The sequence below is a fragment of the Leucopleurus acutus genome (genome assembly GCF_964270905.1).
Source record: "Leucopleurus acutus genome assembly, chromosome: 2".
Classification (NCBI taxonomy): Eukaryota; Metazoa; Chordata; class Mammalia; order Artiodactyla; family Delphinidae; genus Leucopleurus; species Leucopleurus acutus.
Genome location: NC_139143.1, coordinates 96,925,185 through 96,950,980, shown reverse-complemented (window position 1 = coordinate 96,950,980; position 25,796 = coordinate 96,925,185). Strand labels below are relative to the sequence as shown.

Genomic DNA, 25,796 nt, shown 5'->3' with positions numbered 1-25,796 from the left:
TTAAAAATAAACATTCTAAAATTTTATTTTTACATCTTCAATGGCTTTTCTTGCACAGCCCACTTGAATCCTGCTCTAAGGGAGCCTAACAAAACAAGCAAAAAAATGACGAAAAGGAAATTGAAAAACACCACTGATGGGGAAATAAAAGTGGAAAGACTTGAAAAAGTTATTAAAACTACACCTTAAATGGAAATGAACTGAGGCCAACCACAAATAATTCTTGAAGTCACTTCTGGAAAGTTTGTCTCTGAAAATGAATTTCGAGTATTTTCACTGTGATGAAAGAAAAATGAAAATGCTGGTTCTACACATTTCAGGTAACCTATGTTTTTGCTTTTATCTTCAAATTGTCCTCTTTTATGTTAATATTATAAGCCATTAAAAATCCTCTTAAATGTTTGTAAGACATAAATTCTCTCTAAAATTTTAGAGATTTTAGAAAAGCCATGTAAAATAGGTCCTATTTTCCATTTTTCTGACTACAAAATTTGAGTTATTATCACAAAATTAAAGATGTTTGCAGGAGGGGGATAGGTTGCATGCCAAATGCTTTAATGGTGAGAGTGCTTAGAAAGTACACTCAGAAGTTCTCAAGTCATTCATTTTCAATATATTTTCCAAGCATAAAATTTTTCCTCCAATTTCACATTTTTGGTTCTATTCTGGAAAAGTACTTATGTCACCTTCCTCTTACAATATATTTAAAATACACAGAGATAATTAGCTATAATTTGTTATTGACAATTAGTCCATACAACTTATTAAAATGAGAAAGATTTTTTATCAAATTAGTATGCTGAAGACAAAAAGTTTGTGTGGAAGAATTAAAAATGCTGAAAACTTTTATTAACAAAAATTCACTCTGATGACTACACCATTAAAGAGATAAGACTTACTAGGATAACGGCTTAGCAGTACAGGTAGAACATCATTTTATTAAAAATAAGTCAACAGACCTCCCTGGTGGCACAGTGGTTAGGAATCCGCTTGCCAATGCAGGGGACACAGGTTCGAGCCCTGGTCCAGGAAAATCCCACAGCCGCGAAGCAGCTAAGCCCGTGCACCACAACTACTGAGCCTGTGCTCTCGAGTCCGTGAGCCACAAATACTGAGCCTACGTGCCACAACTAGTGAAGCCCACGCGCGTAGAACCCGTGCTCCGCAACAAGAGAAGCCACCGCAGTGAGAAGCCCGCGCACTGCAACGAAGAGTAGCCCCTGCTCACCACAACTAGAAAAAGCCTGCGCACAGCAAGGAAGACCCAACGCAGCCAAAAATAAATAAATAAAATAAATAAATTTAAAAATAAAAATAAGTCAAAAAAGGGGAAGTTTGCCACAAATATGACAAAATTTTCATTATCAATATAAAAATTCAAAAACTGATATAAAATATACTAAGTCGCCAATAGAAAAATAGGTAATGGATATAGACAAGTCATAGAAGATAGTAGGTGACTAATAAACGTATATTCCAAGTTTAATATCAAGAAAAATCCAAGAAGTGGAAACCAAAAATATTGGCATGGTATGAAAAGGCACTCACGTGCTGCTCATGGAAATGTAAATTGGGGTCACCTTTCTGGAAAAAAAGTTGGCAATATGCTTTGATCTAATAATTACATTAGGAAGTTATTTCAAAATTCAGAGAAAGATTTGTGTAGGAAAATGACATGACATTATTTTCTTTCTGCACAGAAAAATACTGGATAAAAATGTTCTTTATGTTAACAGCAGTTGTCTCTGGGTGGTAGATGTTTACTTTCTTCTTTATAACAAGCAAATTAACTTTAGTCCAAAAAAAACCAAAGTTACTTTTTAGAATTCCTTTAAACAAATATCACCCAGCTCTTTTTATAGAAACAAATAATAAGTGTTTGCTAGTTCTAGTCCAAATGGACAGGGCTCCTATTTTAATTCTGGATTTTAACCTCCCACTCACCAAAAAGCCCCCATAGGAGCACAGCCAGAAAGGCCCTCTAGTCAGAGAGAAATCTAAGTTCAAATCCTAGAAACACCATTTATGGCTGTGTTACTTTGGGCAACTTTTCTAAATCTCAGTGCATTCTTAAATAAGACTACACAATTTTAGAGATTAAGATAGCTCCAATACTACAGAGGGCAGCTCAGAAAGGGTATAAAGATGAAGGTGTAATTTTGCAGGGAGGGAATAGGCTGGGACTATAAAATGAAATTATAAGAATACAGTTTGGGAATCATCCCAAAGAGAGTCATAGGGACATATGATCTGACATGATAAGCATGAGACTAAAAGAGTAAGTTTTTCTTCATTCTTCTGTACTGAACACTTCCTATGTGCTGTACACTAGGGACACAGCAGTGAACAGTATAAGCAGCAAACAGTATAAACAAGATCCCTGATTCCTGACCACACATTCTATGGTGTCAGGGATGGAGGGTAAGGTGGGGGTGGAAGCCAGGCAGAAATAGACAAATCCAATTAGTGGTATGTGCCATAAATTAAAAAAGGTAATAAGATAGATGGGGGAGGGGTGCTTTTTAAATAGGGTGGTCAGGGAAGGCTCCCTGCAAAAGGTGAGCTGAGACTTGAAGGAAGAGGAGCCACGGAAGGTCTTGGGTCTGAGGGCAGAGCAAGTGCAAAGTCAAAGATGGGAACAAACCTGACAGTGTTCACAGACAGCAAGAAGACCACTGTACAAGGAGATGAGACTGAAGTTAGGAGGGATCAGATTTTATGGGGCTGTATGATGAAAAGGAGTTTGGATTTTATTTTCATTGTGATAAGAACCCATCGATATTTTCAGCAGAGTAGCATGATCTGGTTGCGTTTTAAAAATTACTTCGGGGAGGTCCCTGATCGTCTAGTGGTTAGGATTCAGTGCTTTCACTGCGGAGGCCCAGGCTCAATCCCTGGGCAGAGAACTGAGATCCCGCAAGCTGTGCGGCACAGCCAAAATAAGAAAATAAACATAAAAATTACTTTGACTGGTCTGTGGTGAGAGAATTCTAGTAACAGGTTGCTACATACCTTGAACTAGTTAGGGGTGATAGCACTAGTGGTGGCAGAATCAAGCAGAATTCCCACAGAGGTTGATTTCAGCTCTTTCTTTCAAACCAAGCATAAAGGTCTCTTGTAAAACCGTCCGTGGTTCTCCCAGCTCCACTGTGCCACCACTGAACTTCATACACAATCCTAACCAAGTACTGCAATCATGTATTTACATAGCTGTCCTTCCTGATGGACACATTCTAGGAATGGAGGCAGGAAGCATGTCTTATTTATCTTTGATATACCTAGCCAAGTGCCTGGCACATAAAGAGTGCTCCTTTAACATCTGCTGATTGCAGTAGCGAACGAATACATTTAAAACATTTCAAGCCATTTGTATTAGTCTCCTAGGGCTGCTGTAACAAAGTACCACCAGCTGGGTGGCTTAAAACAACAGATATTTATTCCCTCTCAGTTCTGGAGACTAGAAGTTCAAAATCAAGGTGTCGGCAGGGCTGTGCTCCTTTGGCGGTACGCGAGCCTCTCACCGTTGCGTCCTCTCCCATTGCGGAGCACAGGATTCGGACGCGCAGTCTCAGTGGCCATGGCCCACGGGCCCAGCCGCTCCGCGGCATGTGGGATCTTCCCGGACCGGGGCACGAACCCATGTCCCTTGCAACGACAGGCAGACTCTCAACCACTGCGCCACCAGGGGAGCTCTGGCATTTACTTCTTGATAAGTTTGAACAAGTGAGAACAACTGGAAACAACCCACGTGTCTATCAACAGGTAACTGGATAAACAATGGAACACTATTTCTGTACTATTTTTTAAATAAATTTATTTATTTTATTTTTGGCTATGTTGGGTGATAGAACTTGTGGTAGTCAGTCTTAGAACTTGACCAAAGCTTCTAAGCTTTTGGTCAGCCTTAGAACTTGACCAAACTGTGGTCACTGAAACTAGATGTCAGGTGTTGGGCTGCGTGGGATTTGCTGGTATTATCTAAAAAGCCTCTCAGCATTGGTCCTTTTCCTGCAAATTCCTTAGTTTTTCCTATCAGCTTGACCCAGCCCAGCTTGGATGAAATGCTTATTTATAAAGTGTATTATTGGATTTGAGAAGGAACAGGGGCAAAAGATAGGAAGATAGGTAGGAGGAAGTGCCGGCAAAACAGCTTGGGGCTTATTCATTATTTTGCCGCAAAGACTTTTAAAGCACCTACTAGGTGGAACCTTGGCAGAAATCATGCAAAAGTTGCATCACAATGACTTTACAAGAATTGAGCAGGGGGTGTGGAGCAGCCGAAATGTAGTTCTGGAGAGACAAAGATGAATAAAGTGCCTTTAAGGATTTCACAACATAGTGACAGGTAATTATTACACATCACCTCTAAGATGTCAAATGGGCATCTCAAACATGACATGTCCAAAACAGACATCTTGATCTTCCTCCTAAACCCATTTTTCTTTCTCCCAGACTTCTCTGTTTTAATAAGCAACACAACCACCCACCCAGTGCTCAAGCCAAAAATCTAGGACTCATCCTTTATTCCTTTCTATCCTGCTGATAGGATTCCAGTCTTTCAGCAAATCCTGTTGAAACTACCTACACAATATAGAAATACCATATCAACCCAGTGATCTGCCCCGGTGTAAACCACCATCATTTCCACCTATACAGTCTCTTAACCCATCTACCCTCACCTATTCTTGCACCTACTCTCCCAATCCCTTCTCCAAAAGCAGCCAGATTGGTCTTTTAAACATCAGACCATTACATCTGCCTGGTTAACAACTTCTGCTGGTTTTCCATTTCACTTAGAATAAAATCCAAACTCCGATCCATGCCTTTCAAGCCTCTGTATTTAACTGGCCCCTGCATTTACATGGCCCTCATCTCCTACTATTCTTCCCCTGGCTCACTCAGTTCCTGCCACGGCACCTCAGAGCTCCTGCAGTTAGCTGGTCCTTCTGCCTGTGTTGCTTCCATGGATCTTGGTGTGGCCCTCCCTGACTTCTTTGAGAACTCATTCAAACTCGCACTCTCAGGCCTGCCTTCCCTGAGCAGCCTATCTAATATAGCCCTGCCGCACCTCCCCCTCCCCCATCACTGTCACCTTCCAATCCCTTACACGTCTTTTCATTTCTTCTCAGCACTTATTTGTCTAATTGTGACTGCATTGTCTGTCTCTCCCACTAGGCTCTATGTTATGTACCATTAGTGCAGGAACTTGATTTTGTCCCCCATTCTATCGCACTGCCTGGAGCCTAGGAGGCGTTCATTAAATGTTTGTTGAATGAATGATTAATTAATGTTAAAACTGTAATTGTTTCATTGATTTACTCATTTGTTTCCCACATCGCCCCCACGTGAATGTAATCTTCGTGAAGACTGGGATCGTGTGCATTTTGTTCACTACAATACCCCCAACCTTTGGACAGGGCTGTAAAAGTGACAAGTGCAAATTGATGTTAAAGGAAGGGGAGGGGCACTAAACTGACTGAAGGGGCTAAGGGAACCTTCACAGATAAAACGACCTCTAAACTGGAAAAGAAACAGGGTAGAAACTAAAAAGACGTAGAAGGACTAGAGTTCAAACAGAAGAAATCTCGCGAGGTGTTGGGCAGCCAAGATGGCTCTGTCACTTGCCGCCACACTTAATATGGCGACCAGGGAGCGTTCCAGGAGGAAATCACGCGAGAGTTGCATCACCGCTACAGTCTGTGAATTGAGCCGGGGGTGTGGAGCAGCCAAGATGGAGCCGGCGGTCGGCAGTCCCGGCCTGCTGATCATGAACAACAAGCAGCCCCAGCCGCCGCCACCTCCGCCGCCCGCAGCGGCGCAGCCTCCAACTGGGGCACCGCGGACCGCCGGGAGCCTCGTGCCCGGGGGCAAAGCCCGAGAGTTCAACCGCAACCAGCGCAAAGACTCGGAGGTCAGGAGCTTCGGGGGGCGAGGCTAACACCAGGCAGGCGGCGGCAGGGGGTCCGGGCCCGGGGCCACTTTCGGGTCCAGGCTGGGTTTCCCGGAGGGTTCGGCAGGGGAGTTGTCATTTACAGCGAAAGGTGCAGGAAGCAAGGCTGGCATTCCCCGAGGCCGGAGGCGTGAAGGCGGGGTCCCCGCCCGGAGCTTGGCAGACCGGGAGAACCTCCCCGAGCCACTGTCGGCTCGTTTGCTCCTCTGCGGCCGGGGCTGTGAGCGCGACCTCCGGGTCCCAGCCCCTGGGGAATCCACCCCCTGCCTCATTTCGGGGTGAAGAGTCAGTGGTCTGCGTGCGCTCCAGAGGGCGGGGCGGCTGCACCCCCAGACCCCCTAGTCATCTCCGGCTTCTGGTCGCGTGGGTTCCGCGGCGGACGGCGTGTGTGGGCAGGGAAGGGACTGGCGAGGGCTGGGAAGGCACCTGGAAGACTGACGGAGCTAATTAGCACTAGTAGTATGCACTGTGCGCCTCGAGGTTGCGAGAGTAGGAGGGGGAGCAGTCCCGTTCACTCTGACCTTAGCCACTGCAGGTTCCGGCCACGGTTTGACAGCGCCCGGTGGTTGGTGTGCCCAGTGCGCCCGATGCTGAACTGTTAAAGATTGGAAATATATATTTAAACATGCGTTAGGGCTCAGCATCCCTCTTCTCTTTCTAGTGGGCTGTTCCTCCCATTCCGTAGACACAGTAGTCTGGAGCTGACTAGTCACCTCACCCCGAGTTAAAGAATTACTCCCACTGCCTCCGTTGTAGAATTCATGAATGAAGACACGCACGTCGCAGCGCTTTAGGGCTTCTTAATCACCTTGTTCCCAGAGCACTTACTGTGAGGTTTTCTTCACCTGAGAGGACACCGAGGCTGATTAGCAGTCAGGTGCTTATTGATGAGAGGGAGAGGGACTTCCTCATTGTCCCGACGTAATGTACCAGGTCATACCAAAGCGTGATGACTCTATCTTTAGACATGTGAAATCAGTTCCTCTCAAGCTTTTGGTTTTTGTTGGCAAGAGCAAACCTCTGATAAAACATCAAAATTTAGCAAGTTACAATTAGATACACTTTGAGCTTGAAGTGAATGACCTGAAAAAGCAATGAAACTGACGTTTTAGTAGCCCTTGCATGGTGGGCTTATTGCACATCAGTGGCGACTTCTTAATAATTTTTCAAGTACGGAGGATTATGAAAGTGGTAGGGGTGAATCCACTTTCATCATGAGAGGAGTCCTAGTTTTAAAATAGTTAAAAAGTTTCCTAAGTGGCCACTAAATGCACTTGCTCTTTCTGCCCTTTAATTTCTATATAGACGCAACACGTGGAAGGTCAGGCAGAGAACACATTTAAGCTGAGAGACCTGCGTAAATCTGTTTTCTTACAGATACTGATGTGGCTCTTTTCTGAGTCATAGCTGAAATCAGTAGGCTGGGAGCATGAGGAATGCCTGCAGGCCAGGGAGGCAGATATTTGATGAGAGTCCACCGTGTGCTACACAGTTTTGATTAGTCCTTAAAAACCTTCAAGATAGATTTGTGTCATCCTCATTCCATAAATGAAGAAACTGAAGCTCAGGAACTTATGAGAGTGTGCACTCTGTTGCGTCGAATAAGTCGTAGAGTTCTTCACGTTATTCACTGTTTGTGGGTATATCGCTTTGTGGGTGGTCTTTGTCTTCCCAAGTAGATTGTAATTAAGTTCGAGGACTACCTTTCTCTTCACCTCTTCTCTTTTCCCAGAACAGGGCTTCCAAGATGGTGTGTTCTCAGTACTCACCTATCCCCAGCAGTAAAAAGATTCTCTTTGTCATAGTCTCTCCTGTGTGTGGGAGGGAACCCATTTCTGTTCAGCCGCTGCCTTCTCTATCAGTTCTCACTGAAATTTGAGAGAAGGGCAGGAAGGCTGAGGGTGTCAATACTCATTTTTTTCTGAGCTATTGGTAGCCCACTAGCCAGAAAGAAATGAGGCTTCCAAAATCTTAGCACCATGTGGAATGGTCATTTCACTGCACAGAGAACATGGAAGCTTCAGTGTTCATTCATCCAACAAGTACTTATTTGAGTATAAGCTATTCATTCATTCAGTCAGTCAGTCATTCATGCCAAGTAGTGTGCTGGGCATTGTGGAATCATTGGTGAGCAAAATGGACAAAACTCCCACTCTCGGGAAACTTGGCAGTCTCATGGAGAGGCAGACACTAAACAGATACACATGCACATATATGATTATGAATTATGATAAGTGCTGTGAAGGAGCAGTGCAAGGTGCTCTGAGAGGGCTTATTAGGGAGACCTGAACTTCCCAGGAGACAAAATACTGTGATACAACATCAGAAAAGTGGAGGCAAGGACGTCCTGTAACACAACAGTGTCTCTGGAAGCATATGTGTTTGTTCCTTTGGAAAACACAGTGATCTTTTGCATAACTCTCCTTTTCTCAGCAGGGCTATTCCGAGTCTCCAGACCTGGAGTTTGAGTATGCTGACACGGACAAGTGGGCTGCAGAGCTCTCAGGTAAAGCACAGGCCTTCGTATTATTTGGGGGTGCTGTTTTTCCTTATTGGTCTTTAATAAAATTAGGAGTGAGTGTCATCTTGGAGTTCATTTTTTCCCCCTAGATAGTCCTAGTGGTGATGTGTATATGTAAAACATGTTAATTATTGGGTTCAGGCCCTTTGTATCTCATAACTTCGGCTTGTCCTTTACTTTTATGAAGCGTCTCTGCATGACCAGCTTACTTGGCTGTGGCCCAGTCCCAGTGTGGACATTGATGTTCCTTGGCCATATGCAATCCCCCTGACAGTGGTCTCTCCTAGAACAGGGGTCCTGAGGAGTGCCAGCAAGTGTGCCTGCATCTGTGCCCATCTGTCGCTGCCACTGCTGCTCACGTGTAATGTGAAGTCAGCCTGAGTTGATTCTCATGCCTCCATAGCTGGAAATGCCTGGCTTTATGCCTAACTGGCATCTGGTTATCGGCTGCAAGGGAAGTCAGCATTCTCTCCTTTGTGCACATCAGAGCACTAAGACCCCGTTAGTAATTAGACAGCACAGTCCAGGAGTCACTGTGACTCAGGGACAGAGCTGGGCCTAGAAGCATACCTTCTCTGCTACATGTGACACCTGCTGTAGGACGTGGACATGGAGACGATGACACTTTGTTCTTGACAGAGCTTTACAGCTATACAGAAGGGCCAGAATTCCTGATGAATCGAAAATGCTTTGAGGAGGACTTCCGGATGCACGGTGAGATGATTCCCCCCACTTCTTGGCTCTTTCAACTTGCGTCATGAGAGCTCTGCAGGGCTTTCCTTAGTCATCCGAATGACTTAAGTCATCCTGGAGTGGCCTGAGAAACCTGCTGAACCATGATTATTCAAGGCCAGATGGGACATTTAGGGTGGGCTTGCAGGTACTCTGGTGGGGCCTTTTCAGAATGTGAGTATCGGGGGAAAAACCTTCATGTGATTCAAATTGCACACAAAAAAGCGGTGTTTCAGGCTGGAAATTCAGATTCACAGGGCAGCAGTGTGACCTCATCCCTTATATAGAGAGTAATTTAGCTTTCTGAGTGTTCTGGTTCTGTGGCAGTCCTGAATTTGATGGGTTAACATGGTGTCCGTCCCACTGTGAGGATTTTTGTGGGCTCCAGTGTAAGTGGTCTCTTGCCCGGCAGTGACAGATAAGAAGTGGACTGAGCTGGACACCAACCAGCACCGCACCCACGCTATGAGGCTCCTGGACGGCTTGGAGGTCACTGCCAGGGAGAAGAGGCTGAAGGTGGCTCGAGCGATCCTCTACGTTGCCCAAGGTCTGAGTGGACACCCAGGGACCCCTGGCACCCACTTCAGTGATGCTGCCCAGTCAGATATGGGCAGGGGCTCAGTGAGCTGTGCCCCGTGTTTGCAGGCACCTTCGGGGAGTGTAGCTCGGAGGCAGAGGTGCAGTCCTGGATGCGCTACAACATCTTTCTGCTCCTGGAGGTGGGCACGTTCAACGCTTTGGTGGAGCTTCTGAACATGGAAATAGAGTGAGTTCTTCTGAGGGGCTAAAGTAGGGAAAGGGCGGCGGAGGGACAGACCTTGCAGAACTGGTTTTGAGAGGGTTATATGCGCCACATGGGGTTCTGTTCTAACCAGCCAGTTTGAATAACGGGAGATGCTCACCCAAACGTTGAAGACCAGTGAGGGGCCTCGCAGGCCGCGAACACCAGAGAGCTCGCCAGACACTGCAGCTCCTGCCCAGGCCCACAGTGCCCCTCAGAAAAATAAAAAGCCTTCTCATTTTGAACCTTCAGACTCCATTGTGTTTGCACCACAGGTTTCCCCGCAGCAGGAAGCCAGGCACAAGTCTGACACGTGGGCTCAAACAAAGCCTGCTGTAGCCTGTGTCTCCACTAGTCCTTTGCTTGGTGAGCAGGTCAGCTGCTGCTCGTCTGAGGAAAACACCATCAAGAATAAAAGCACTCATTGCGTGCTTATATGTCCCAGGCATTGTTCTAAGGACACTACATGTACTAATTCATGTTAATGAGTTAGCTGCTATTACCGTCCCCATTTTGCAGATGAGGAAACTATGGCACCGAGAAGTTGAGTGCCCAGGGGCACATAACTAGTAAGTGTTAGAGCCAAGATTCAAACCTTGGCAGTCTGGTCTTGGGCTTGAGTCCTTATCCACTGGGTCCTGTGGGTTCTTTTGCAATCTAAGCGCATGGCATAGGGTTTTATCCCCCTGTTGGGCGACACTTGTCGGGGGAGCCATTTCTCTTCCTTCCTGGGGGAAGGCACTGACTCTCACATCTCTCCTGCAGCAACAGTGCTGCCTGCAGCAGTGCGGTGAGGAAGCCGGCCATCTCCCTGGCTGATAGCACGGACCTGAGGTGAGGCGAGCAGCAAGTCCGGACTCCCTGAGCTCTAGCTGGAGAGCGAGGGCAGGGCAGGGCATGGGCGGGCACCTTTGGGTTTCCTCGCTGTGTGTGCTCACCCTCTAATTTGCAGGCGTGATGGACTCAGTGTGATCGGTAGGCCCTACTGAGGGCTCTCCCTAGGTGGGGCCCTGGGTTGAGACTCCCAACGGAAATCCAGGGTGAAGATGCTTAACAGAGCCACAGTGAGATGTGGCCTCCTGCCCACACTGCTGCTGGGAAACTCGGTGGAGTGGCATTTTGTATTTGGACAAAGCACATGAGGTGGCTCCTTCTGCTTCTGCCTTTCCGTGCACAGCTTGATACCTGTCTGTGTGGGGTTAGTCCTGACAACTTCATGACGTTTCCTGGCTGTGCCGGAAGTAATAGCAACTGCTAAAGAACAAGAACACCTTCCCATTTTTGTAAGGATTAGAATCTGACTCTTTTTGTGAATTTGGAAGTTTTCAGCTAGATACTGGTGGTGTCCCCACTGTAGTTACGGTCCCTGGCCATCGCCCTGCTTGCTCCTCATTTCCCCTCCATCATGGTAAACACTTCCTTGCTCTCACCTTGATCATCCACTGCTTTGTCTGATCCAACAGGGGCTTCCATAGCTCACGCCTGCCCCTGTGTTTTTCTCATTCCGGGAAGCTCAGGGTAGTAAATGCTTTTGGCCGTTCTTGTTCATATCCATCCATTCAGCAGCCACTTATTAAGCACCTGCTTTGAGCAAGCACTTTGCTAGAAACGGAAGACGATCTGGTCCCAACCTTAGCACCAGAGACAGAGAAGGAAGCACCCACCGCAAGGTGCTCTGTGGGACTCTTGTAGTTTTTTCTACATTACAGCCCTCCCCCCCAGCCAGCCTTGGTGCGCAGGCCTTTCTCGTGTCGTGTGGGATGTGAGGAAGCCAGGGGGTGCTCCCTTGACCCCCCATCCTGCTTCATTATAGCTGGCTTTTGTCGCCAGGGTCTTGCTAAACATCATGTACCTGATTGTGGAGACCGTTCACCAGGAATGTGAGGGTGATAAGGCCGAATGGAGGACAATGCGACAGACCTTCAGGGCTGAGCTGGGTAGGACTCTGGGGATCCTGGCTCAAGGCCCTGCCTGGGAATTGAGGCTGGAGGGCTTTGGGAGGGTCCTGTTCCTACCTGTGGCCCTGATACCTTTGTGTACCCCAGGTTCCCCTCTGTACAACAGCGAGCCATTTGCCATCATGCTATTTGGGATGGTGACCAAATTTTGCAGCGGCCATGCCCCTCACTTCCCCATGAAGAAGGTTCTCTTGCTGCTCTGGAAGACAGTGTTGGTGAGTGCGTCCTTGAAGGGGAATTCCCGTGCTAGGGGACAGGGCAGGAGGGAGCGTTTTCACTGTATATCCTTTTGAGTATTGAATTATATGAATATATAACTGCTTTGGTTAAAAAAAAAGTTCTGAAAGAAGATTCCTGAAAGGTGACGGCAAAAAAAGTGTCACTTTGGCCTCACTGCAGCCAAAGAGGACTTGGCCTTTGAATCAGAATAGACTGTTGGCTCCCTGGCTCCTGGAAGCTGTTTTCTGCATTCATAGGACACGTCTCTCCAGGCAAGCTGCTCTTGAACCTGGAGTTTGCAAAGTGATTTGAGGCAAAATTAGAGCTGGTGTAATTGGGGCCCCCTCAGTCAGATGTCACTTGAAAGAAGAAAGAGTGAGTCCTGTGCCTCCATTTTCCTCAGGGTATGGTGTGAAAGCTGACTCTTTCTCTAGCTAGTGAAGGGGTGGGTCCAGCAGAGTGGGCTGGCTAGCACCCTTGGCTTGGGAGCCGCTGTCAGCAGCCAGGCCCAGGCCAAACCAGGAGCCCTTCCCTCCAGGAGGAGCGACCTGGGGAGACAGCGGAGCTGGGGTCTGGACTCCTGCTCTTGCTGGGACTCACCTTCCCCTCTTTCACAATGGGCCAGCTCTGCGGAGCCAGGGCTCAGTGAGGTTAGGCCTCCTTAGAGTGCTCTACACATTTGACGTTGGCCAGATAAGCTTGTTGATTCCCCACGAAGCCTCACTGAAGCCAGAGAGGAAAGCCGAATTGCTCAGAAACAATGAAACTGAGCAGCCTGAAGTTGCTGAACACTGCTGAGGTTTTGCTTCTGGGGGGATGCTTAGATGAAGGTGGGTTTTTTGTTTGTTTGTTTGGTTTTTAACTTGAACATCCAACAGTGTATTCCCCATTTGACTTTGAAAGACTGGCATGTACAGCTTTTGAAGCATTTGAGTCTCACCTACTTTTCTAGGAACTTGAAGGGTTAAGCTCTTCAGATGGCCTTTGTCTCACTCGAGGAGTCTGTCGTACACACAGAGCTAGGCGTGCCTCTGCACTAGGCTCAGTCAGCCTGCGCATCTCCACTCCTTGCCCCCTGTGCTCCTCTCCCATGTTGATGTCGCTCGTTTCTCCTGGGGGTGCATTCAGTCCCTTGTTGGGAGGTTGTGTGGGTCTCTAAAGATATGGGTCACAGTGTCCCAGATGCTTTTGAGCTTGACACAGACAGGGACCCGCTTATGGACATGTCATCCCGGCTCTGCACCTGTCTGTGACACAGTGCACACTGGGCGGCTTTGAGGAGCTGCAGAGCATGAAGGCCGAGAAGCGTGCCATCCTGGGCCTCCCCCCACTGCCTGAGGACAGCATCAAAGTCATCCGCAACATGAGGGCCGCCTCTCCCCCAGCGTCTGCCTCTGACCTGATCGAGCAGCAGCAGAAACGGGGCCGTCGGGAGCACAAGGTGAGGGCGACAAGGTCCCTACGACTCCTGAGAGTTCTCAAGGTGCACGGGTGCAGTGGCATAGTCACTGGATGAGCCCCAGGTTGTTGGACGGTTGTTGAGGTCTCCCCTGATCAGCAAGTCAGAATGAATGCCTTTAGGGCAGGGACACTGTGTCCCCAGCCCAGGGCCCAGTTTATAGTGGGCACTCAGGATGTGACACTTCGGCAAGGACTGATTTGTCACTTGGGCCCAACCTTGACTTCCTCTCAGGTTTTTCCACTGCTCCTGGCTCTCTTCCTACCACCTTTCTGTGTGATCACTTCTTTAGCCTCCATGCCCCTTTTTATCTAGTTCGTCAGTTGGCACTTGTCTGCTCTCCCGTCCCTCTGCTCTCAGGCTCTGATAAAGCAGGACAACTTGGATGCCTTCAACGAGCGGGATCCCTACAAGGCTGATGACTCTCGAGAGGAGGAAGAAGAGAATGATGACGACAGCAGTCTGGAGGGGGAGACATTCCCCCTTGAGCGGGATGAGGTGATGCCTCCCCCACTACAGCACCCCCAGACTGACAGGCTTACCTGCCCAAAGGGGCTCCCGTGGGCTCCCAAGGTCAGGTGAGTCTCAGACCTCCGCAACACTCTGTGCTCCTGAAACCAGTGTTGTCACATCCCCATGCCTGGCACCGGGCCTGAGTTGTCACGTGAGGTCCTGTGCAGGGCCATGCTGGCCTTGGCTCTGCGATGAGCCTCTCTTAAAGTGCCCAGTGCTGGCCCTGGGGGTGTCAGGGTGCTGGCCTTGCACAGAGAGGCCCTTATATGGCTCTTGAGTCAGTAACGTGGGTTAGCTCTTGGTTGGACATGATACTAGTGAAAGGGAGCGGGAAAAAATTAAAACAAGGACATTTAAGTGAACCCATCTCCACCCACCCTGGGGTTGTATATGATTTTTTTTGCGGTACGCAGGCCTCTCACTGCTGTGGCCTCTCCCGTTGCGGAGCACAGGCTCCGGACGCGCAGGCTCAGCGGCCATGGCTCACGGGCCCAGCCGCTCCGCGGCATGTGGGATCTTCCCGGACCAGGGCACGAACCCGTGTCCCCTGCATCGGCAGGCGGACTCTCAACCACTGCGCCACCAGGGAAGCCCTGTATATGATTTTTGACAGAATATTATAGATTAAGGAAGAATTTCTTTAGAACCATAATTAAGATGTTTGAGATATATGTGCGTGAATCGGTGGATGTCAAGGTTCCTGGATGTATATAAATGGTATCTGTTTGAAAGGGCACCAACTTAAGAAATAGATGGACATGTGAAAAGATATAGGGGTCATTTTCTCGATCCAGGCTAAAGCCCCAGTTTTCAGTCATCTGTGATGGGAATACAAAACAAGTCATCAGAAAATGCAAGCTAGCCTGATTGTCTGAGACAGGACAGTATGACTCATATGAAAAAATCAGTAGCTTACAGCTCTAATTGTAAAAATTGTGAATATCTGAGAAATTCTGTTGTGACAAACTTGTTATTAATATCTGAATAAAGTATGCTTTTAAGTTTGATGTATCACCTTAATCTAATGAATAAACTAGTTACACATTTTTAGATTATTGATCCAACAGCATTATGAAGGACCTTAAAATAGTCTGAAGATTTCAGTTCTTTGTTTTTTTATTTTCTTTTTTCCAAAAAGAAAAACAATTGTGGGAGACTTTTTCTTTTGGCTTCACAGTTTCTGGACATTCTGTGTTTTGTTAACCATGATGACTTGAGATAACATTTAAGAAAGCTGCAGTCTTTTCCTTTGGCAGAGAGAAAGACATCGAGGTGTTCCTCGAGTCCAGCCGCAGCAAGTTCATAGGTTACACTCTGGGCAGGTGAGTGTGATCCGAGTTCCTTTTAAAGAAAGGTAGTGGGGTCACCCTCCCAGCCTTTGGTGTGTGGGGACCCAGGCCTAACACAGGGCCTCTGTTATTCTCCAGTGACACAAACACAGTGGTGGGGCTGCCCAGGCCAATCCACGAAAGCATCAAGACTCTGAAGCAGGTAGGTGGCTTTGGGTGAGTTTTTGGCCTACGTTGGTCCCAAGTGAGTAAAGTGAGACCAGCCCTTTGGGAGAAGCCTTTTTAGACTTCTGTCTGCCTGAAGGAACTGGGGGTGGAGGAATAGGTGGACAGTGGCGGCATCCTTTAAAACAGTTTTTCATGCGTTTTACTTATTTTAACTGAACTTTTGTTTTGGGCACTTACCGGGGGTTCATGAAAGGTTATATTACCTGACAGTTGGGTTTTAAGGGGCTTAGTAAGTAGCCTGCCTTTTCCTTGCCCAACTTCTAAGGCAGTTGAGTTAGGGGAGTAGGCAGAGGGAGATTGAAATGCCAGCTTTATTGCCCATGGAGTGATTGGAGAATGAGGCATGAGAACACAACAACAATAGGTGTCCGGATACCTCACTTCCAGAGTTAGGCAGACTCGCCTACCCAGACCAGGCAGTGCTAGAACCCTGCTGAGCCTGGTCAAGGAGCAGAGGAGTTTACAGGCTTTTCTTTTTTCTGAAGAGAGAAGAGAAAGAGGGGCTGAGACTGTCCTGTTCCTCCTCCTGTACTGGCCAGCCCGGGAGGGGAGGAGTGAGTGTGGGGGGAGGGGCGGGGAGGGGCCAGGAGTGCTCTGTGCACTCGTGTCCCTCCACCTGGGAGGAAGCAGCACGAGTGGGGAAGAGGTGTGGCCCCTAATAGCATGTCTGGAATGTAAATGTTTATATGTTTTTGAAATTTGTGGTACCAAGTGGGCTTCGTGCAGGGGCTTTCTGAGCATTTGAGTCCTTGATTCTGAGTACTTGGGTGCTTGATTCTGCTTTTGTTTTCTTCCTGTCATTGTCACTATCTGCAAAACCCCTTTTCTTCTTTAATTTGCTTTTTTCCTGATCTATTGTGTGCTTTTTTACACTGGTTTTAAGAGGTAGGTGCCCACTTAGAAAAATATTTCAGGTTTGGGATTTTAGTTCGGGATCTGTATGGTGACTTAGCGCTCTTTGAGAAGATGGTGTTTGAGGAAAATTGTGTGGGGTCTTTGCCAGGTGTGGGCATTTGGCCAGAGAATGAGGGGTGTTTTCCCCGGCGCCTCGTTCCCTCTCTCTCCAGCACAAGTACACGTCGATTGCAGAGGTCCAGGCGCAGATGGAGGAGGAGTACCTTCGCTCTCCTCTCTCAGGGGTGAGTTGGAGGCCTTCCTCAGCCGTAGGATCCCAGCTGTTCCCAGCACTGTGCTGGGCCTAGACCGCAAAATGCCCCAGGCCCGCCCTCAAAAAGCTCCCAGTCTGGCTCCCGCTGCAGGGCTGGCGAGTGTCAGGTCCAGGGCTTAAGAGCCCAGACTCTGGGCCAGCCACCTTCCTCTGAATCCATTTAGTGGGTAGCGACCTAGGCAAGGTACTGGCTCTCCTTCCGCTTTCGTTTCCTAGCCTGTTAAATGGGAATGACAATAGTACCTTCTCCATAGAGTTGTAGTAAGGATTAAATGTGTTTTTACAAGTAAAGTGTCTGGCATGTTGTATCATTCAAGGTTTGCTATCATTATCATCATTTACATCCATACTTACAGATTCTCCTCCAGCCAGCCAGCAAGCTGGCTCAGGAGAGCATCGTCAGGACCGGGCTTTGTATTTGTACCTATTACCCATTTTGTTGAAAGGGAGAAGAGGAAGTCGAGCAAGTCCCTGCAGAAACCCTCTACCAAGGCTTGCTCCCCAGCCTGCCGCAGTACATGGTGAGTGCACTTCTCCTGAGTGTTCTGCCATGGGGTCCCCTCCCGACAACACTGGCCTTGAGAGCATGCCCGCCAGTGTCCTTTAACCCCTCCTCCTGCTGCCTGAGCTCCTCCAGAAGGACCACCTCTCAGGGCCTAGTGCTGCCCCTGGCCCCTCTCATCCACACCGTCTCAACAGTCTGCTCCTCCCCAGATTGCGCTGCTGAAGATCCTGCTGGCCGCAGCTCCCACCTCAAAGGCCAAAACGGACTCAATCAACATCCTAGCAGATGTCCTGCCTGAGGAGATGCCGTGAGTATCAAGTCTTGAGTATTGAGTGTGTATGGCTCCTGTGAACGGAGCAGGTCAGGGGCAGAAGGGTAGAGGCGAAAGGGGAAGTGTTTGCCTTTTGGTCCCACTGTTTGCTAGGTTGTTTGCTGTTGTCATTCTTTGTTTTTGTTGTTGCTGCCGCTGCTGTTGTTTTGGCTCAGCTTCTCTGCAGATTAAGTTTAGGGTATTCCTGGCTCAGACGAAAGAAAACGTACTGGGTGAAATACTCAGTTTTACTGCTTGGGGAGGTGGTTAATCTGGTTGGCCTGGATTCTAGTGTAGACTCTGCCGCTGAGTGAATATCTGAGTGAATTGGTGAAAGTCACTTCCTCCTCTGTGAAATGAATCGGACGGTGTTTGACATTTCCCCAAAGGCTCCTTTGAAAGCTATGTGATTGGGACATCCAGGACGTACAGTTTTAGCTTCTGGACAAAACTCAGCCAACAGCTGGACCTGAGCTGCGTGTAGATTCTTTCCTATTTGCCAGTGAACTGGCATGCAGAATATTTTTGAATGTCTCAGGGTGATAGTAAAATCCTTAGGGGTTCTTCCTCCCTGGAGCACTGACCTCATCTTTTTGATGTGAGAGTACGAACTAAGATCACTTTGTGCTTTGAGAAGGACCTGGGCACTTGATCTCCTGCCTGCCTACCAGTACCACCCAGCTCTGAGGCCAGTTCCCTGGTGGGTGGACCCCTTGCGTCTGGTGGTGACAGCCAAGTGAGGGAGGAGGCAGCGTTGGCTAACACCAAAGGGAATGTCATGGAGCACCAGGCCATCGTGATGGTCCTTGGGAAAAAGCCTCCACAGTCAAATATTGATCTCCTCTTATAAAGATTTATAGTGAAAGCTCCTAAATTTGCAAGAAACTGATTTAAGTAAATGCTTCCTAAATTTTTCTGACTCCAAAACCCCTTTTCCCCATAATATGAAACATGTCAATATACTGGTATTCCACAGAACACACTCTGAGGAGCACAGGTTCATATGGTGGCAGAAGCTTAGGGGAGATCTTGAGATGAGAAGTTCAGTTTTGGAGGAAAAGCAAAGAAATAGGCTAAGAATGTGCTTGGGGCATCACAAGGAAGAAATCAATTATGCTGAGCTAGATTGCTTGTTAGGTGGGTGGGTGGAGCTGGGCGTAACCTCTGAGATGTCCGTAGGGTGGGGGTGAGGTGGGAGCTTCGCCCAGAGAAGGCTCAGGAATCCCATCTCTCCTGGGACCACCAGAGAGGAGGGTGCTGCACCTGCTGGGGGCCCACCCGGGTGATTGTGCTTCTAGCACCACAGTGTTGCAGAGCATGAAGCTGGGAGTGGATGTGAACCGCCACAAAGAGGTCATTGTTAAGGCCATTTCTGCAGTCCTGCTGCTGCTGCTCAAGCACTTTAAGTTGAACCACGTCTACCAGGTACCTGCAGCCCCTTCCTTCTGTCCACTGGCCAGGGCCTCAGGCAGTGCTGCTCCTCTAGCCCCAAAGAACAGAGGCCTTGGCCTTCAAACCTCCTTGAGCTCTGCATGAATGTTCTAAGACACAGTCCTCCAGCCAAGGCCTTTTATCCCTGGAGGAAGGAGGGTGAGGTCCCACGGGCATGCTTATATTTCTTCCTGTTGCTTGCAGTTTGAGTATATGGCACAGCACCTGGTGTTTGCCAACTGCATCCCTTTGATCCTGAAATTCTTCAATCAAAACATTATGTCTTACATCACTGCCAAGAACAGGTGATAAGGACCAGGGATCAGGAAGGGGTGGGTATGGCCAGATGGCAGGGCTCCCAGCTGGCCTCTCCCACCGAGTCCATTCAGCACCCACAAGCCAGTGCTCTGCCAGGCGTCAGGACCCAAAGATGAATGAGACATGGTGCCTGCCTGTAGAGAAGGCCAGTTTGTCAAACCTGAGTCTAGCTAGTCTAGTGACAGGTGACTCAGTCTGTCTGTGCCTGGATGGCAGGGTTCTCATCCTGGGCTCCAATACCACCCTCACTGCCCTTCTGTGCCCTTTTTTTTTGAGGGGACTGGCTGGGCGCTTGCTCTCAAAGGAGTTTGGCCCCGTGCACTATAATGTCTTGTCCCCACCCCATCACCTGGCGCCAGCTGTACTTGACATTGGCGGCTCATCAGCGTGATAACACCACAAGCTGAGCTGTTAGCCAGACACAGTCTCCAGTGGCGGCTTGGCATAAATTAATTGCCTTGAGAAGTCCGCCCCCGCTCCAGATTTATTGCTGTGAGGGATAATGTGCTCTCTCCACCCCTTACAAGATTACGAGCTTGTCTCTGGCTACAGAGGGATCTTACAAGCTCACTCGTAGCAGGTATTTCCCCGTCTTAGAGCTGGGGAAAGTGGGGTGGTGCGGACAAGGTCGATGACTGCTTCTGCTCCCACAAGTGAGGGAGGGAGGCCAGGAGCCAGCAGCTGCTCCTCCAGACTCCAGCCCTCGCTCAGGGCGGGTGCCTGGGCTCTCTTGCCCTGTGCAGCATCTCTGTCCTAGACTACCCTCAGTGCGTGGTGCACGAGCTGCCGGAGCTGACTGCCGAGAGTCTGGTGAGTAACTAGCCTCTTCCCCGGCGGTCCCTTTGGTGTGAGGGTTGTGGTGGAGAGCCTGCCTCCCCCTCACAGGGGTAGAGGTTCTTCACAGGTGCGGTCACTGTTAAGTGCCGGGCTTTTGAAGCACTGTAATTGCATAGAAGGGCTGAGGGGCGGACCCTGCAGAGTGGGAAGATTTGGATTTAGGGCTTATTTCAGAAGTGTGGTCTTCAGGTGCTGCCGACCCAGAGCTCACCTGGTTGAGTTGTTTCCCTCTCCCCACACTGGAGCTCTCTGGGGCCACAGCTCCGAGGGAGCCACAGCCCCCAGTATCATGCTCCATGTTTCCTGCAGGAAAATTCTAGGGAGCACCCCTTACCCTCTGCCAGCTTCTGGGATGGAGGTCCCCCTGGGCTGAGGGGAGGAGAGGGTTCCTGGTACACGTGTGGAGAGACTGAGCAGTGCTGACGTCACAGATGGGAGGGCCTTGGAAACTGCGGAGCACCTGCAGCTGTGCAAGAGATGATTGTTCCCGGGTTTTCCCTGTAGGAAGCAGGTGACAATAACCAGTTTTGCTGGAGGAACCTCTTTTCCTGTATTAATCTGCTTCGGATCTTGAACAAGCTGACAAAATGGAAGCATTCGAGGACGATGGTGAGTCAGCGCAGTCAGCAGGCATGAATCTTGGAGCTCAAAGCAGCGTGCCACCTGCTGTCCGGTCCCTTCACGTTAGAGGGCAGGGGTCCCCACCTAACTTTCCTATAGCCACATCCTTGCATTTTAAGGGCTGATCTCTGGTGCCTTGATGAGTTGAACTGGAAGCTGGAAGAGGCTCAGTCATGTGCTGAAACAAATCTACATATATAGAAGGAATTTTCTGTAGCCTCTTAATCTCCGCTGGTTCTCCACCAAGGTTCTGAGAGTCTCCTTAACCCTGAGTCTGTGGACCCCTTTGGGGCGGGGAGGTCCATGAATCCTTTGAAATTGTGTATATGTGCACATAGGGATATTTCTGGTGAAGGAATTCATAGCTTTCTTCAGATTCCAGAATGACCCATAATTAGGATGACCAACCATCCAGCTTTGCCTGGGACTTCCCTGGTTTTAGCAGTGGAAGTGTCCCAAGTCCCAGGAAACCCTTCTGGCCTGGCTCTAATCGTAAGTCCTCCTCTTTGGCAAGCTGACATGCCAAGGATCTGTGTGTCTCACAGATCTGTGTGTCTCGCAGGGGGAAACTGCAGCAGTTGGTCACCCTGCCCCTAACCCCAGAAGGGATAGCAGCATGGTGGTGGTGCAGGTGTTTATTTCTGCCCTCGACGTGGGCCTCCCTTTTAACCCTTCCCAGATGCTGGTGGTGTTCAAGTCAGCCCCCATCCTGAAGCGGGCCCTGAAGGTGAAACAGGCCATGATGCAGCTCTACGTGCTGAAGCTGCTCAAGGTGCAGACCAAGTATCTGGGGCGGCAGTGGCGAAAGAGCAACATGAAGACGATGTCTGCCATCTACCAGAAGGTGCGGCATCGGCTGAACGACGACTGGGCTTACGGCAACGGTGAGGCTCCCCACGAGGCGGGGCGGGGCGGGGGTGGAGGGGCGCGGGGAGGTGACAGCTTTCCCTCTAAGCTTCCCTGAGTAACCTGGCAGAGCCCAGCTCCTGCTTCTGTAGCGTCAGGATGGGAGCCCTGGGAAGGACTTGGAGAAGCTGCCGGGCTTGGCATCTGTGATCATACCCATTCGTCTCTGTGCCTCCCCTTTCCTTCTCCAGAAATGGTCACAAGACTTTCTCTGTCCTCTCGTCCTCTCTCCCCCCTGCAGCTGCCATGGTTCTGGTCACTGAAATTCTCACAGCTCCTGATGGATTCCCTGCCAGTTCCTTTCTCTCCATCAGTGCGTCAGACTTTGCTCTAGTGATCTTTTTAAAATACAGATCCAGTGGTGGTACCTCCCTGAGTAAAATCCTTCATTGGCTTCTGATTTCCCTAAGAATTAGTGCCAAACTCTTAACGTATTTAAGGCCCACACTTTGTCCCTCTGTGTCATCTAATCTGTTCCAGCTTCCCCTCAGCCCAGCTTCCATCACACCTATAGGGCTCTGGGCACAGCCAGTGCACATTGGCCATGCTTTCCCCCAGTTTGTACTCTTTCCCGGCAGCGCACCTCCCCGTACCCCCTAATCGTTCTGCATCTGCATGTGTTCCTCCCCTCCGCACCTTGGCCTCCCTGGCAGAGTGGGTCTTCCCGGTGTCCCCTGAGCATGCTACCCGCACCCTTACAATTCCCGGCCACAGCACCAGGACCGTACGGCTGCATCTGCACTCCCAACGCCCTGAATTTGTGCAGAGCCAAGGTGGCCCACAGCACCTGGTCAGGGAATTGAGAGAACAAGCAGAGGAGGGGACCTGCAGGTTCCTGCCTCTGATCCCAGAGAGCCAGGGAGAGCGTGACTTTGAGAGAAGCACGTTGTACCCCTGGCTTTCCCTCACTGGAGCCACATAAACTGCAGTGTAGCCTCTTTCTCCGTAGCTCTGGCTTTTCGCCTTTGACCTGACTTACCTGTGTGTCTAGGAAAGAAGTCCTGTCAGTTTTCCCGAGGATGGGGCTCGGAGGTTTCCCGCTCCTGGTTGACAGTCAACATTCCAAGCCCAGGCTGGTGTGGCCCTAAGCTGCAGTGAACCCCAGGGGAGCTGCCACAAGGGCTTGGCTCCTAACCATGGCTTCCTGCTTTGTCCTAGATCTTGATGCCCGGCCTTGGGACTTCCAGGCAGAGGAGTGTGCCCTTCGTGCCAACATCGAGCGCTTCAACGCCAGGCGGTACGACCGGGTCCACAGCAACCCCGACTTCCTGCCTGTGGACAACTGCCTGCAAAGTGTCCTGGGCCAGCGGGTGGACCTCCCTGAGGACTTCCAGATGAACTACGACCTCTGGTTAGAAAGGGAGGTCTTCTCCAAGCCCATTTCCTGGGAGGAGCTCCTGCAGTGAGGCTCCTGGGCAAGAGACTGAAAATGAAAGAAGGGGTGATCTCCAGGTACCCCAGGGGCTGTCCTGGTTCCTTGCTGCAGTGCTCCCATCCCCCTCCAGGTGGCAGCACAGCCCCACTGTGCCCTTCCCAGCCAGTGCTGGGTTGGCTGGGGAGTCTGCATCTGACCTCTCATTGATTCCCAGCGTCCTGCTCGTGAGTGGTCATCTCTCTGCTTGGGATCCTCTCTTCCTTCACTCCTCCACGCCCTCCTCTCTTGGACATAGTTGGTTGCAGCTCATTTGTCATTCCACCCAAGGCTGGGAAAACCTGGGATGGGCTGGGAACCTGCTGCATCTGAATTTCAGGGGTCACGCTGACTCTTCCTGAGACACACAGATCCTTGGCATGTCAGCTTGCCAAAGAGGAGGACTTACGATTAGAGCCAGGCCAGAAAGTCAGAATCTTGGTTTTGCTTTGGGGGCTTTCTGATGTCATTCCAGCCTCTTGCTAAGTTTCATCTAGAAGCAATTGCAGAGGCTCCTGCAGCTGCCTCAGCAGTTTGGTTTTGGACGGGGTTGGGACAGGAAGAGAAGCTTCCCTTAACCAGAGGTGCCATTATTTTTTTCTTGGTGTGCAAGGGTCTGTAAATATATATGAATCTGTGCGTGTTCTCTTGTGTCATATTGGGGTTTTTAATGTGTTTGTGTATTCTGTTTACATTAAAAGGAAGCAAAAACAATGCCCATTGCCTTGTCTGCAGGAAATATGGCCCCTGAATATCTCCTCCAGGTCTAGAAAGAGCGTTTTCTTGCCAGCATTGATAGGTCACCCCCTTGTCCCTGCCAAGCTGCCCACCTTTCTCATCTGAGGGGGAAGGGGGGGGAGTTGGCACTTATCCCAAGTGTTCTTTGCCCACATCAGTCTGGTTTTGCTCCCGGGCGCCCAGCCCCAGGGCTCTGGGTTGCTGGAGCTGTAAGTTGTCTGCACCCCTGGGTTAGAGGTATTACAGTAGGCGGCCCAGGTTTCTCTGCATCACACCCCTGAGCTGGACTTAGCCAAACCAATTTCAGTATTAGGGAGGGAGGGGCCCGGTCAGAGAGGGGGTCGACTGTGCTGGACCCTCACTGGGGTAGATGGGAACTGAGAGGAAGCTTAAGTGCCCAGAGCCTGGGGAAGCAGACCTTCAGGAGTCCCAGGAAAGGGGGTGTCGGGAGGCCCAGGAGCCCGCGTGGCTGAGGGAGAAGCAAACACCTTTGTGGTCGGTGTCAGTCTGAGGCTTCTGGAGCCTGCATCTGGCCTTCAGATCCCCGGACGTGTCTGCCTCCGCCTTGCTCGATCTTGACGCTCTGCTTCTGAGGATCTTACCGTTCTGATGCTGAGAAAAGGAGTGTTCCCTTTTAGGAATTGCTTCAAGTTCCCTTATCTTCCCTGTAGGCCACCTGTAGGGGGTTTTAAGTCTCCAAGGGGTCTTGACTAATAAAAGAAACGTATTCTGGGGGAAATCTCCCCTTTGTTGGCTCTTCCGTTCAGTACGTGTCCACTGAGCCTCAGTCCAGGCCCTGAGCTGGGCTTCTAGGACAGGCCTTTATGCGCCAGTGTGATTATGAGCAGCCGGGTAGGAGCCAGCAGTGCGTCCGTATGTAAGTCACACGGCCTAGGAGATGGGAAGTCCCTGTGATTGGCCTTTGCCACAAAGTAACTTGCACAGGACAAGGGACTTTGACACAATTTATGTGTGCACAGTGGATCCTCTGCTGTTTCTTACTAGGGTCAATAGGAAGTACGCATCTTGAGGTGGCAATTTGAGTACGTTGGATTTTCACGTTCTTGCTTGACCACGCAGCCTGGTTTACTGAAGCCGTCTGGCTGAGGCTTTGACCTTCCCATTTTTTGATTTCCCCAAATCTCTCCTCTGAAGCTTCTCTGAAGCTTCACCTTAACTAGAGGTGCCATTTTCTCTCTTGGTTTGCAAATGTCTGTAAATATCTCTATATAACTCTGTGCAGAAAGAACACAGAATATCAAAGCTGCAAGGGCTGTAAAGGTTGGGCAGGTGGATCCCGCATCTGTGGGCCCAGGGGCTGGCCCAGGAGGGGAGCTGCCTTACCATTGCCACAGAGGGTGCTCTGGGCAGACTGGCTGTTTGAAGCCTGGCCTTTGTACAGAAGTACCTCTGGAGCATCAGCCCTGCCATCATACCTTGGAGGCCTGTTCTGGCGGTCCCCGTTCTGGGTGCCCTGAGTGTCCAGGTGAATAGGACACCACACTCTTACTTTCCTTGACAAGCTCACAGTTGATGGAGAGCTGGCCATAAAAGCAAGTAAGAGCAGTAGTGTGCTAGGTACTGAGACAGACATCTTCAGGGCTCCACAGGACCCTTTGCTCCCAGCTGGTGCCCACCTACTGGAGAAGGGACAAGGCGAGGGGAGGCTGCAGTTGTTGAGGGCAAGGCAAGGGGGCTCCAGCATCAGGAACAAGGGCTCCAAGAGCGGACGCTTTGTGCTCATGCTGGGATGAGCCCGTGGCCAAGGCTGGAGCAGGGGTGAGGTATGTTCTCCCTCTGCCGGATACAGGAAATGCCCAGTTCCTGGGGATACTGGGCTCTGTTCCTGTCTGTGACTGCAGAGGGTCTGCACTTAGGGGTTGTAATTCAGGTTGATGTGT

At 49.7% G+C, this 25,796-nt stretch overlaps 1 protein-coding gene across 2 annotated transcripts; it reads left to right on the top strand.

Moving 5' to 3' along the window:
- The first annotated feature begins 5,718 nt into the window (after positions 1 to 5,718).
- On the top strand, positions 5,719 to 23,863 carry STRIP1 (striatin interacting protein 1). 2 transcript variants are annotated; one of them, XM_082834774.1, is made up of 21 exons: positions 5,719 to 5,911; positions 8,387 to 8,456; positions 9,111 to 9,185; positions 9,622 to 9,750; positions 9,849 to 9,969; positions 10,750 to 10,818; positions 11,815 to 11,921; positions 12,030 to 12,157; positions 13,420 to 13,602; positions 13,981 to 14,198; positions 15,390 to 15,455; positions 15,561 to 15,624; positions 16,718 to 16,789; positions 17,265 to 17,339; positions 17,533 to 17,630; positions 18,932 to 19,058; positions 19,269 to 19,369; positions 20,126 to 20,192; positions 20,724 to 20,828; positions 21,520 to 21,724; positions 22,905 to 23,863. In XM_082834774.1, the coding sequence occupies exons 1-21, from the start codon at positions 5,732 to 5,734 to the stop codon at positions 23,150 to 23,152; spliced, it is 2,508 nt and encodes an 835-aa protein (XP_082690900.1). In that variant the 5' UTR covers positions 5,719 to 5,731; the 3' UTR covers positions 23,153 to 23,863. The 2 variants fall into 2 exon arrangements, with proteins under 2 accessions (XP_082690900.1, XP_082690899.1); XM_082834773.1 differs by having other exon boundaries at positions 9,616 to 9,750.
- Positions 23,864 to 25,796: the final 1,933 nt, after the last annotated feature.

Coding starts and splice junctions, on each gene's coding strand:
- STRIP1 (XM_082834773.1), top strand. CDS start 5,732: ATGGAGCCGGCGGTCGGCAGTCCCGGCCTGCTGATCATGAACAACAAG. Junction 8,457..9,110: donor GTGGGCTGCAGAGCTCTCAG/GTAAAGCACAGG, acceptor TGTTCTTGACAG/AGCTTTACAGCTATACAGAA. Junction 9,186..9,615: donor GGAGGACTTCCGGATGCACG/GTGAGATGATTC, acceptor CTTGCCCGGCAG/TGACAGATAAGAAGTGGACT.